At 45.8% G+C, this 13,876-nt stretch overlaps 1 protein-coding gene across 2 annotated transcripts in view; it reads left to right on the top strand.

The window, feature by feature from the left end:
- The window catches only part of flt4 (fms related receptor tyrosine kinase 4), a 102,384-nt gene extending 88,739 nt beyond the window's left edge, over positions 1-13,645 (top strand). Inside the window, exons 23-30 of one of the 2 annotated variants that reach the window (XM_056268943.1) lie at positions 479-601; positions 1,953-2,064; positions 2,157-2,256; positions 2,936-3,041; positions 9,490-9,602; positions 10,630-10,747; positions 10,845-10,930; positions 13,241-13,645. In XM_056268943.1, coding sequence (XP_056124918.1) covers positions 479-601; positions 1,953-2,064; positions 2,157-2,256; positions 2,936-3,041; positions 9,490-9,602; positions 10,630-10,747; positions 10,845-10,930; positions 13,241-13,430 — 948 coding nt within the window. In that variant the 3' untranslated portion in view covers positions 13,431-13,645. Of the gene's footprint in view, positions 1-478; positions 602-1,952; positions 2,065-2,156; positions 2,257-2,935; positions 3,042-9,489; positions 9,603-10,629; positions 10,751-10,844; positions 10,931-13,240 lie in introns of both variants that reach the window. The other variant, XM_056268942.1, reaches the window with a different exon arrangement.
- The last annotated feature ends 231 nt before the right edge of the window (positions 13,646-13,876 follow it).

Here is a 13,876-nt window from a genome sequence, read left to right as displayed (position 1 = left end):
TGTTTACAACATGCTAGCAACATGTTAAATCATGCTATCAACATGTTAAATAATGCTAGCAACATACTTATTTGTGTCTAGCAACATGCAAATGAATGCCAGCAATGCGCTAAAACATGCTAACAACATGATAAAACATGTTAGCAGCATGCTTAATCATGTCAGTAACGTGCTTATTCATTTTAACAATGTGCTAAATCATGCAAGCAAAATGTTAAATCATGCTTGCAACAAAATAAAAAATGCTAACAATGAGCAAAAAAAGTATAGGCACATGCTAAGAAATGCTAACAACATGATAAAACTTTCAAGCAAAATGATAAAACATACTAGGAATCTTGTAAAACTTTCAGACAAGGCTATTTCAAGCCAACATGAAAGTTGGTCCAGACGAACTTTACTTTCTAGTATAGATTTGCTGAGCTATTGTAAGGTATGGACGTGGTCACTGATCTTGGTTTGGCTCTGATTGTGGCAGTGTATTCATCGAGACCTGGCGGCCCGCAACATCCTCCTGTCCGAGAGCAACGTGGTGAAGATCTGTGACTTTGGATTAGCGCGTGACATCTACAAAGACCCTGACTACGTGCGCAAAGGCAATGTAAGAGAAACCCTTCGACTGTTAGCATGAGCATGATCCAGAAGCTCTCTAGTGTACAGCAGGGTCAGTCACTGGAAAAGTGTTTAAGTCTCATGGAAATAACATTACATGTGAAATGTTAGCCCACATGAGATTCAGCATTGCAGTAAAGCTCGGAGCAACACTCAGTTCATACTAGGGTTTCTAACTGTCCAGTATTAGCCGGGACGTCCCGTGTATTGGGCCTAATTTATTTGCCTTGTCCTGTTTATTGACTGCTATGCTGATCTGACCACTGAGCGATACAACAGCAACACGACACTTGAGTGATCACGACACCGGTCATCCTCCAATCACAGCCCACACTCACGCATCAGACTAATAACAAGCTCTACATTGAGAATTAATCATTCTTTTGGGACCAATCATTGTTTGATTTGCATCTGGTCGCTCCCGGTTCGATCCTAACATCGGTTCGATGAGTCTAACATCCAGCCACGCGTGAAAACATTAAATCTTCTTGAGGGATTAATATGCTGATGTGATTTGCTGCTCAAGAAACATTTCTGATTATTATGTAAAAAAAAAAAAAAAAGAAATCTGGATTCTGTGATGAATAGAAATTTCAAAGGAGATTTATCTGAAATAGAAAGCTTTTGTAACATTAAAAATGTCTTTACTGTCACTTTTAATTTATTTAATGCGTCCTTGCTGAATAAAAGTAGGCTATTACTTTCTTTAATTCCTTTCAAATGTAGTGTATAATGTTACAAAAGCTTTCTATTTCAGATAAATGCTATTATTTTGAACGATGGTTTGTGTGTAATGTGACTTTTTTTTTGTATGACCTTAACATTCGTTTTAGAATTAAATTGTACATAAATAGGTTAAGCAAAACAAATGTTTGTGTCTGAGAAGCTTTTATACACATGCTTAACTACAGACACTGAAATGACAAACACTGTGATACAGTACAAATATTTTGGGTGTCCCTTATTTTCCTGTAAAGAACCACGATTGTCCCGTATTTTCCTTTTCTGAAGTTGCCAACCCTAGTACATACTAAATAAAAATCATTAGGAACAAATTCAATAGCAGTAGTGTTACTGCATGACGTACCCTGGGTATGAAGGCTTGACCTGCTGCAGATCTCTCTATACACATCTATAATCACACAAATATCAAACCAGCTGACTAGTGTCGGCCCAGATCCGGCCCACGTCTGGGCCGTGTGGAATCCATATGTACCAGATGTGGGCCGGATCTGGGCCGACACTAGTTGTTGTCTGGGTATGAAGGCTTGAGATCATCTCAGCTCTAGGATCCTGAACAGAGAGTGTCTCTCACAGTGAAGTGTTATCTGTGTTGGCAGGCCAGACTGCCTCTGAAGTGGATGGCTCCGGAGAGCATCTTCGATAAGGTTTACACCCCTCAGAGTGACGTCTGGTCGTTCGGAGTCCTGCTCTGGGAGATTTTCTCTCTGGGTGAGAGTCTTTCACATGCCGATGCCTATTCAACATACAGTGCTCTCTATGTAAAACATCTATGGAGTCTTGATTGAACCTTGTCCCATCAGGAGCGTCTCCATACCCGGGCCTCCAGATCGATGAAGACTTCTGCAAACGACTCAAAGACGGTACCAGGATGAGGGCACCGGACAACGCGTCCCCTGAAATGTGAGCGCTGGCCTGTTGATTGTGTGTTTGGTCTGACTGATGACGTCATACGGTGCCCAGACAGCAACAAAGTGTCGGCCCACATCTGGTAGACATGGATTGCACACGGCCCAGATGTGGGCCGGATCTGGGCCGACACTATGATGCAGTCTGGGCAGGGAGTTCTGTATGGGTGCAAGAGCATTGCTAAGGTGGTTATTAAAGTCGGTGTTAAATGCATGTTAGTAAATGTTGTAAATGCATGTTAGATCTTACCGCAAGTGATTCGTCCACGCAACGCACACATCTCAACATACACTGAACAAAATTATAAACGCAGCACTTTTTTGTTTTTTCCCCCATTTTTCATGAGCTGAACTCAAAGATCTAAAACTTTTTCTATGTACACAAAAGGCCTATTTCTCTCAAATTATGTTCACAAATCTGTCTAAATTTGTGTTGGTGGCACTTCTCCTTTGCCGAGATAATCCATCCACCTCACAGGTGTGGCATATCAAGATGCTGTGTCTAATCAGCATCTTGATATGCCACACCTGTGAGGTGGATGCATGATTATTGCACAGGTGTGCCTTAGGCTGGCCACAATGAAAGGCCACTCTAAAATACAGCAGAAAAGATATGTTGCTTATTCCGCTTCATCACAATAGAGTGCTCTGACGTGTGACGTGTGTTCTGGCAGATACGGCATCATGCTGGCCTGCTGGCAGGGCGAGCCCAAGGAGAGACCCATGTTTCCGGCTCTGGTGGAGATCTTGGGAGATCTGCTGCAGGAAAACAGTCTACCGGTGAGGAAACAAACACTACATCCAGTAATAATATCTGAGCATTACACTTTACCTTATCAAAAGTAGCGTCAGTTCTGGCAGGTCACGTTAGTCAAGCTTGCATCAGCTGACAGCTGACTCCCCAGCTTCTCTCGTTTCTCAGGAGCTGATTACCCTTCTCCCTCCCTAGTTCCTCTCGTTTCTCAGGAGCTGATTACCCTCCTCCCTCCCCAGCTCCTCTTGTTTCTCTGCAGCTGATTACCAGTCTCCCTCCCCACCTCCTCTCGTTTCTCAGGAGCTGATTACCCTCCTCCCTCCCCAGCTCCTCTTGTTTCTCAGGAGCTGATTACCCTCCTCCCTCCCCAGCTCCTCTCGTTTCTCAGGAGCTGATTACCCTCCTCCCTCCCCAGCTCCTCTCGTTTCTCAGGAGCTGATTACCCTCCTCCCTCCCCAGCTCCTCTTGTTTCTCAGGAGCTGATTACCCTCCTCCCTCCCCAGCTCCTCTCGTTTCTCAGGAGCTGATTACCCTCCTCCCTCCCCAGCTCCTCTTGTTTCTCAGGAGCTGATTACCCTCCTCCCTCCCCAGCTCCTCTCGTTTCTCAGGAGCTGATTACCCTCCTCCCTCCCCAGCTCCTCTCGTTTCTCAGGAGCTGATTACCCTCCTCCATCCCCAGCTCCTCTTGTTTCTCTGCAGCTGATTACCAGTCTCCCTCCCCACCTCCTCTCGTTTCTCAGGAGCTGATTACCCTCCTCCCTCCCCAGCTCCTCTTGTTTCTCTGCAGCTGATTACCCTCCTCCCTCCCCAGCTCCTCTTGTTTCTCAGGAGCTGATTACCCTCCTCCCTCCCCAGCTCCTCTCGTTTCTCAGGAGCTGATTACCCTTCTCCCTCCCCAGCTCCTCTTGTTTTCTCAGGAGCTGATTACCCTTCTCCCTCCCCAGCTCCACTCGTTTCTCAGGAGCTGATTACCCTCCTCCCTCCCTAGCTCCTCTCGTTTCTCAGGAGCTGATTACCCTCCTCCCTCCCCAGCTCCTCTTGTTTCTCAGCAGCTGATTACCCTCTTCCCTCCCTAGCTCCTCTCGTTTCTCAGGAGCTGATTACCCTCCTCCCTCCCCACTTCCTCTCGTTTCTCAGGAGCTGATTACCCTCCTCCCTCCCCAGCTCCTCTCGTTTCTCAGGAGCTGATTACCCTTCTCCCTCCCCAGCTCCACTCGTTTCTCAGGAGCTGATTACCCTCCTCCCTCCCTAGCTCCTCTCGTTTCTCAGTAGCTGATTACCCTCCTCCCTCCCCAGCTCCTCTTGTTTCTCAGCAGCTGATTACCCTCCTCCCTCCCCACTTCCTCTCGTTTCTCAGGAGCTGATTACCCTCCTTCCTCCCCAGCTCCTCTCGTTTCTCAGGAGCTGATTACCCTTCTTCCTCCCCAGCTCCTCTCGTTTCTCAGGAGCTGATCCTCCCTCCCCAGCTCCTCTCGTTTATCAGGAGCTGATTACCCTTCTCCCTCCCCAGCTCCTCTCATTTCTCAGGAGCTGATTACCCTCCTTCCTCCCCAGCTCCTCTCGTTTATCAGGAGCTGATTACCCTTCTCCCTCCCCAGCTCCTCTTGTTTCTCAGGAGCTGATTACCCTTCTTCCTCCCCAGCTCCTCTCGTTTCTCAGGAGCTAATCCTCCCTCCCCAGCTCCTCTTGTTTCTCAACAGCTGATTACCCTCCTCCCTCCCCAGCTACTCTCGTTTCTCAGGAGCTGATTACCCTCCTCCATCCCCAGCTCCTCCCGTTTTTCAGGAGCTGATTACCCTTCTCCCTCCCCAGCTTCTCTCGTTTTCTCAGGAGCTGATTACCCTTCTCCCTCCCCAGCTCCTCTCGTTTCTCAGGAGCTGATTACCCTTCTCCCTCCCCAGTTCCTCTCGTTTCTCAGGAGCTGATTACCCTCCTCCCTCCCCAGCTCCTCTTGTTTCTCTGCAGCTGATTACCAGTCTCCCTCCCCACCTCCTTTCGTTTCTCAGGAGCTGATTACCCTCCTCCCTCCCCAGCTCCTCTTGTTTCTCAGGAGCTGATTACCCTCCTCCCTCCCCAGCTCCTCTCGTTTCTCAGGAGCTGATTACCCTCCTCCATCCCCAAGCTCCACTCGTTTCTCAGGAGCTGATTACCCTTCTCCCTCCCCAGCTCCTCTTGTTTTCTCAGGAGCTGATTACCCTTCTCCCTCCCCAGCTCCACTCGTTTCTCAGGAGCTGATTACCCTCCTCCCTCCCTAGCTCCTCTCGTTTCTCAGGAGCTGATTACCCTCCTCCCTCCCCAGCTCCTCTTGTTTCTCAGCAGCTGATTACCCTCCTCCCTCCCCACTTCCTCTCGTTTCTCAGGAGCTGATTACCCTCCTCCCTCCCCAGCTCCTCTCGTTTCTCAGGAGCTGATTACCCTTCTCCCTCCCCAGCTCCTCTCGTTTTCTCAGGAGCTGATTACCCTTCTCCCTCCCCAGCTCCACTCGTTTCTCAGCAGCTGATTACCCTCCTCCCTCCCTAGCTCCTCTCGTTTCTCAGGAGCTGATTACCCTCCTCCCTCCCCAGCTCCTCTTGTTTCTCAGCAGCTGATTACCCTCCTCCCTCCCCACTTCCTCTTGTTTCTCAGGAGCTGATTACCCTCCTTCCTCCCCAGCTCCTCTCGTTTCTCAGGAGCTGATTACCCTTCTTCCTCCCCAGCTCCTCTCGTTTCTCAGGAGCTGATCCTCCCTCCCCAGCTCCTCTCGTTTATCAGGAGCTGATTACCCTTCTCCCTCCCCAGCTCCTCTCATTTCTCAGGAGCTGATTACCCTTCTCCCTCCCCAGCTCCACTCGTTTCTCAGCAGCTGATTACCCTTCTCCCTCCCCACTTCCTCTCGTTTCTCAGGAGCTGATTACCCTCCTTCCTCCCCAGCTCCTCTCGTTTCTCAGGAGCTGATTACCCTTCTCCCTCCCCAGTTCCTCTCGTTTCTCAGGAGCTGATTACCCTTCTTCCTCCCCAGCTCCTCTCGTTTCTCAGGAGCTAATCCTCCCTCCCCAGCTCCTCTTGTTTCTCAACAGCTGATTACCCTCCTCCCTCCCCAGCTACTCTCCTTTCTCAGGAGCTGATTACCCTCCTCCATCCCCAGCTCCTCTCGTTTCTCAGGAGCTGATTACCCTCCTCCCTCCCCAGCTCCTCTCGTTTCTCAGGAGCTGATTACCCTTCTCCCTCCCCAGCTTCTCTCGTTTTCTCAGGAGCTGATTACCCTTCTCCCTCCCCAGCTCCTCTCGTTTCTCAGGAGCTGATTACCCTTCTCCCTCCCCAGTTCCTCTCGTTTCTCAGGAGCTGATTACCCTCCTCCCTCCCCAGCTCCTCTTGTTTCTCTGCAGCTGATTACCAGTCTCCCTCCCCACCTCCTTTCGTTTCTCAGGAGCTGATTACCCTCCTCCCTCCCCAGCTCCTCTTGTTTCTCAGGAGCTGATTACCCTCCTCCCTCCCCAGCTCCTCTCGTTTCTCAGGAGCTGATTACCCTCCTCCATCCCCAAGCTCCACTCGTTTCTCAGGAGCTGATTACCCTTCTCCCTCCCCAGCTCCTCTTGTTTTCTCAGGAGCTGATTACCCTTCTCCCTCCCCAGCTCCACTCGTTTCTCAGGAGCTGATTACCCTCCTCCCTCCCTAGCTCCTCTCGTTTCTCAGGAGCTGATTACCCTCCTCCCTCCCCAGCTCCTCTTGTTTCTCAGCAGCTGATTACCCTCCTCCCTCCCCACTTCCTCTCGTTTCTCAGGAGCTGATTACCCTCCTCCCTCCCCAGCTCCTCTCGTTTCTCAGGAGCTGATTACCCTTCTCCCTCCCCAGCTCCTCTCGTTTTCTCAGGAGCTGATTACCCTTCTCCCTCCCCAGCTCCACTCGTTTCTCAGCAGCTGATTACCCTCCTCCCTCCCTAGCTCCTCTCGTTTCTCAGGAGCTGATTACCCTCCTCCCTCCCCAGCTCCTCTTGTTTCTCAGCAGCTGATTACCCTCCTCCCTCCCCACTTCCTCTTGTTTCTCAGGAGCTGATTACCCTCCTTCCTCCCCAGCTCCTCTCGTTTCTCAGGAGCTGATTACCCTTCTTCCTCCCCAGCTCCTCTCGTTTCTCAGGAGCTGATCCTCCCTCCCCAGCTCCTCTCGTTTATCAGGAGCTGATTACCCTTCTCCCTCCCCAGCTCCTCTCATTTCTCAGGAGCTGATTACCCTTCTCCCTCCCCAGCTCCACTCGTTTCTCAGCAGCTGATTACCCTTCTCCCTCCCCACTTCCTCTCGTTTCTCAGGAGCTGATTACCCTCCTTCCTCCCCAGCTCCTCTCGTTTCTCAGGAGCTGATTACCCTTCTCCCTCCCCAGTTCCTCTCGTTTCTCAGGAGCTGATTACCCTTCTTCCTCCCCAGCTCCTCTCGTTTCTCAGGAGCTAATCCTCCCTCCCCAGCTCCTCTTGTTTCTCAACAGCTGATTACCCTCCTCCCTCCCCAGCTACTCTCCTTTCTCAGGAGCTGATTACCCTCCTCCATCCCCAGCTCCTCTCGTTTCTCAGGAGCTGATTACCCTCCTCCCTCCCCAGCTCCTCTCGTTTCTCAGGAGCTGATTACCCTCCTCCCTCCCCAGCTCCTCTTGTTTCTCAACAGCTGATTACCCTCCTCCCTCCCCAGCTCCTCTCGTTTCTCAGGAGCTGATTACCCTCCTCCCTCCCCAGCTCCTCTCGTTTCTCAGGAGCTGATTACCCTCCTCCCTCCCCAGCTCCTCTTGTTTCTCAGCAGTTGATTACCCTCCTCCCTCCCCAGCTCCTCTTGTTTCTCAGCAGCTGATTACCCTCCTCCCTCCCCAGCTCCTCTTGTTTCTCAGCAGCTGAATACCCTCCTCCCTCCCCAGCTCCTCTTGTTTCTCAGCAGCTGATTACCCTCCTCCCTCCCCAGCTACTCTCGTTTCTCAGGAGCTGATTACCCTCCTCCATCCCCAGCTCCTCTCGTTTCTCAGGAGCTGATTACCCTCCTCCTTCCCCAGCTCCTCTTGTTTCTCAGGAGCTGATTACCCTACTCCCTCCTCAGCTCCTCTCGTTTCTCAGGAGCTGATTACCCTCCTCCTTCCCCAGCTCCACTCGTTTCTCAGGAGCTGATTACCCTCCTCCCTCCTCTGATCCTCTTGTTTCTCAGGAGCTGATTACCCTCCTCCCTCCCCAGCTCCTCTCGTTTTTCAGGAGCTGATTACCCTCCTGCCTCCCCAGCTCCTCGCGTCAGTCAGGATTTGGCATTCTGATTCCCCTTGAATCAGAATAAATTCTCGAATCATGTTGTACTTTAAAATCTTGAATTAATGATATCTGCAATACATTCATGTTGGTTCTGTTCTGTCTACCCTAAAGAGGGTTATTGCTGCTCTTTTCGATGCGAGGCTGCATGGATGCACAGGGAGTTTTTCGCCCGGAACGGAACCATACTGCCAATCCAAACTGTATGCTAATTGTCAATCGTATTTGGCGATAGTGGTCCTGACAGAAATATTTACAAGGCAGCTGTTAATAATACTGATAGAATAGCCAAAATATTATGAGCAGTCACAGGTGAAGCCCCAGACAACAACATAGTGTCGGCCCAGATCCGCCCCATCTGGTATAGGTGGATTCCATACGGGCCAGATGTGGCTCGGATCGGTGCCTACTCTATATCATATTGAGATCATCTCCTAAGGTCAGATATTCAGGTCTGGTTAGATCATAGGGTCAGCAAGCAGTCAGTTCTCGTAATCAGCGTGTTGGATGCCGGAGAAATGCACAGGAATAAAGATCTGAGCAAGATCTGAGCCGGGCGGGGCTACTAGCCTCGAACCTGGAGCACCGAGCCCAAAACCACACTGCGTTTCCAACCTTCGGGCCTGAAGCTCTACAGCGCTTCATTAAAAAATACGCCCGTAACACGCCTCTTGTGAACAACATCACTCAGACCCATCATTTCACCAACAAATGGAAGTTTTATCAGAAAACGAATCAGAAAGAAATTACTGGAAACTAACAAGATCGCAAAACAAACATGATAAAAGCGGCCATTTGCTGGCATTTTTGTTGTTTACTTAAAGATTTAAAACCCAAGTATCGATGTTTTTCCACAGTTTTAGAATAATAAATAATAATAATATTCACATCTGGTACACATGGATTCTACGCGGCCCAGATGTGGGCCGGATCTGGGCCGACAAGGTGTTGTCCTGTTTCCCCAATGCCACTGAGAATCTGTGGGATCTGCTGGACCAATTAGTTCGAATAAGCGGCTCCACCTCGCAACCTACAGTACAGGACTTAAAGGATCTGCTGTCAGAAACCACAGGACGCCTTCAGGGGTCTGTAGAGTCCAGGCCTCGGCGGGTCGGCGCTGCCAAAACAGCATATTAGCTCGAGAGTGCCTATAGGCAGGTGGTCATAATGTTTTGGCTCGTCTGTTTAGTGATTAAGTGAAATGCATTGTCTGTTTTCTTAGGAAATCCCGTTCAATGTGTCTCAGAGTTCAGAGGACGACGGCTTCTCACAAGCTTCCTCTCGACCAGCATCACAGGAGGAGATCAGACTGGCCTGCAACACACTGTCCACACGGTACGCTTGCATCTCATAAAAGGCTCATATATTCTGATATACTGAGAATATGGAGGAAAAACCCCTGTTTTATTCAGAGGCCCAAACTGAGCATAAATGTGCTATTTTCTGCAGATATTTATATGGACAAAAAGTAAGATGAAATTCTGATGCTTGTAATGGAAATCAATGAGATCTTAAAATGCATATAAATATTAGTTGTCACTCTATATCGGCCAATAATATGTCTTAGTAAGATGATGCTTATTTTTATGATCTGTAGATTTAAAACATATAATGCAATACAATGATGATTGAGAGATGGACAAATAAACCTTCCTCAAAAGCCTGATGATCATATTTGATACTTTTATTATTTCTAATAAATGATGTCTGGATAAATGAGTAAACCTGCTTCAGTCCAGTTGAAATATTACCAACATCAAAGTTATTCTTGCGCTTATTTCAGTGCAGTTTTGACAGCAGAAAGACACGTGAAGCTTGAGCTGAAGGAGGACGTTTGTACAATTATACTAAAAAACTTTTACTTGTTAAAAAAGTCGGTAACACTTTATTTTACAGTGTCCTTGTTACACATTCTACATTTACTTACCATAGTATTAACAGTAAATGATGCATAATTACATGCAAATAACCCTCAACCAAAACCTAATCCTACCCTAACCCTATAGTAAGTAAATGTAGTTAATTAATATTACTCAGTACTTAAATATATAATTACACTGTAACAATGCCACCTTAAAATAAACTGTAACCAACCTTTTGATCCTTTAGAGGCCTCATGAATCTGTGCATCAGATATGAGACAGCAAACTTTACAGGGTCAAATTAATGTTAGTAGGGATTTGAACAAACTTAAAAAAATATCTTTGAATGATAAATCATGTCTTATTGAAGAGAGGTGTGCTATTACCTTTCTTGAAACCAGTAAAAGCATCTCATGTATTTACTTAGCCAGATATCTTGGTTACAATCTCAAGAGCAAAATATTGCAGACTTATGAATCTGCATGCTTCTCTGTGCCCAGATATTACAACTGTGTGCCGTTCTCGGGGTGCATCATGGTGGGAGCCTCAAGCACGTGTCACGCGCGAGTCAAGACCTTCGAGGAACTTCCCCTGGAAATGACATCACACAAGACACATCATGTACGACGAGACCTCCAGTATATCGAGTCTTTATTGGCTGAAGCATGTCAGGATCTGTATGGTTTCATACGTGTGTGTGTGTGTGTGTCTACAGGACAGCCAGACAGACAGTGGGATGGTGTTGGCATCAGATGAGCTGGAGAGGTTTGAACACAAGCACAGAGGAGCCATGCTGAAAAAGTAGGTGAATCATTTATCATGTGTAAGTGATCAGTTTTCATCATTAAAGGGTTAATTCAACCAAAAATGAAGTTTCAACCAAAAATTAGCCCATGATTTACTCTCCTTCAAGTCATCCTAGGTGCATATGACTTTCTTCTTTCAGACGAATACAATCTGAGTTATATTATAAAATGTCCTGGCTCTTCCAAGCTTTATAATGGCAGTGAATGGCTGTTTCTGTTTTGAAGTCCATAAAAGTGCATCTATCCATCATAAAAGTGCATCTTTCCATCATAAAAGTGCATCTGTCCATCATAAAAGTGCATCTATCCATCATTAAAGTGCATCTGTCCATCATAAAAGTGCATCTATCCATCATAAAAGTGCATCTATCCATCATAAAAGTGCATCTATCCATCATAAAAGTGCATCTATCCATCATAAAAGTGCATCTGTCCATCATAAAAGTGCATCTATCCATCATAAAAGTGCATCTATCCATCATAAAAGTGCATCTATCCATCATAAAAGTGCATCTGTCCATCATAAAAGTGCATCTGTCCATCATAAAAGTGCATCTATCCATCATAAAAGTGCATCTGTCCATCATAAAAGTGCATCTATCCATTATAAAAGTGCATATGTCCATCATAAAAGTGCATCTGTCCATCATAAGAGTGCAACTATCCATCATAAAAGTGCATCTGTCCATCATAAAAGTGCATCTATCCATCATAAAAGTGCATCTGTCCATCATAAAAGTGCATCTATCCATTATAAAAGTGCATCTATCCATCATAAAAGTGCATCTGTCCATCATAAAAGTGCATCTATCCATTATAAAAGTGCATATGTCCATCATAAAAATGCATCTGTCCATCATAAAAGTGCATCTATCCATTATAAAAGTGCATCTATCCATTATAAAAGTGCATCTATCCATCATAAAAGTGCATCTGTCCATCATAAAAGTGCATCTATCCATTATAAAAGTGCATCTGTCCATCATAAGAGTGCAACTATCCATCATAAGAGTGCAACTATCCTTGATAAAAGTGCATCTATCCATCATAAGAGTGCAACTATCCATCCTAAGAGTGCATCTGTCCATCATAAAAGTGCATCTATCCATGATTAAAGTGCATCTATCCATCATAAAAGTGCATCTGTCCATCATAAAAGTGCATCTATCCATGATAAAAGTGCATCTGTCCATCATAAAAGTGCATCTGTCCATCATAAGAGTGCAACTATCCATCCTAAGAGTGCATCTGTCCATCATAAAAGTGCATCTATCCATGATAAAAGTGCATTTGTCCATCATAAAAGTGCATCTGTCCATCATAAAAGTGCATCTGTCCATCATAAAAGTGCATCTGTCCATCATAAAAGTGCATCTATCCATCATAAAAGTGCATCTATCCATGATAAAAGTGCATCTATCCATCATAAAAGTGTATCTATCCATCATAAAAGTGCATCTGTCCATCATAAGAGTGCAACTATCCATCATAAGAGTGCAATTATCCATCATAAAAGTGCAATTATCCATCATAAAAGTGTATCTGTCCATCATAAGAGTGCAGCTATCCATCATAAGAGTGCAATTATCCATCATAAAAGTGCATCTGTCCATCATAAGAGTGCAATTATCCATCATAAAAGTGTATCTGTCCATCATAAGAGTGCAGCTATCCATCATAAGAGTGCAATTATCCATCATAAAAGTGCATCTATCCATCATAAGAGTGCAATTATCCATCATAAAAGTGTATCTATCAATCATAAAAGTGCATCTGTCCATCATAAAAGTGCATCTGTCCATCATAAGAGTGCATCTATCCATTATAAAAGTGCATCTATCCATCATAAAAGTGCATCTATCCATTATAAAAGTGCATCTATCCATCATAAAAGTTCATCTATCCATCATAAAAGTGCATCTATCCATTATAAAAGTGCATCTTTCCATCATAAAAGTTCATCTATCCATCATAAGAGTGCATCTATCCATCATAAGAGTGCATCTATCCATCATAAAAGTGCATCTATCCATCATAAAAGTGCATCTATCCATCATAAAAGTGCATCTATCCATCATAAGAGTGCATCTATCCATGACATCCACTTTTATGGACTTCAAAACAGAAACGGCCATTCACTCTCATTATAAAGCTTGGAAGAGCCAGGACATTTTTTAATATAACTCCGATTGTATTCGTCTGAAAGAAGAACGTCATATACACCTAGGATGGCTGGAGAGTGAGTAAATCATGGGCTAATTGTAATGTTTTGGGTGAACTAAGCCTCTGTCTCTGTGCTCTTCAGTGTGTCGGCGGGTCACAGCACAGAGCGGCTCATCAGTTCTCCCTCCGTCAGCTCACCTCGTCCTCCCTTCTTCAGCCAACTCTCCGGCCAGACCTTCTACAACAACGAGTACGGCCAGCTGTCGGAGGAGGGCGTCTGCGACTTCTTCTCCTCCTCGGATCAGGTCTGCCCGGCAACATCCAACCTGTAGCTGCCCTGATTGGCCAGCCGTGCCCAGGCCCCGCCCCCTCCACACTAACTGAACTGATGTCTCAGCAGCCACTGGGTGGCACCATCACGTCACATTCAAACCAACACAAAGTATTTTAACACCTTAGTTACATATATCTTTATATAAAGAGTAAACTTCTTTTTATTTGTACAAAAAAAGACAAAAGATGGAGAAAAAATAAAGGAATATATCTACTTTTGACTGATTTCTTCATATTTGATGTTATATATTAATATTTATATGTATTTATTTTCTTATTTATTGTTAATGTCCTTTAATAATTTAAAAATATATCAAAGTACTTATTTAAAGGTGTATATATTTATAAATACACACACACACACACACACACATATATATTTTATTAAGGACAATAAACTGAAAGAACTCATTTAATGATCCAATTTAAAAAAAAACTAAAGTCT

The sequence above is a fragment of the Rhinichthys klamathensis genome, unplaced genomic scaffold (genome assembly GCF_029890125.1).
Source record: "Rhinichthys klamathensis goyatoka isolate OS25496 unplaced genomic scaffold, OSU_Roscu_1.1 h1tg000278l_1, whole genome shotgun sequence".
NCBI lineage: Eukaryota > Metazoa > Chordata > Actinopteri > Cypriniformes > Leuciscidae > Rhinichthys > Rhinichthys klamathensis.
Note: the sequence above shows the minus strand (reverse complement) of the source record. Positions and strands in the feature narration are given on the sequence as shown.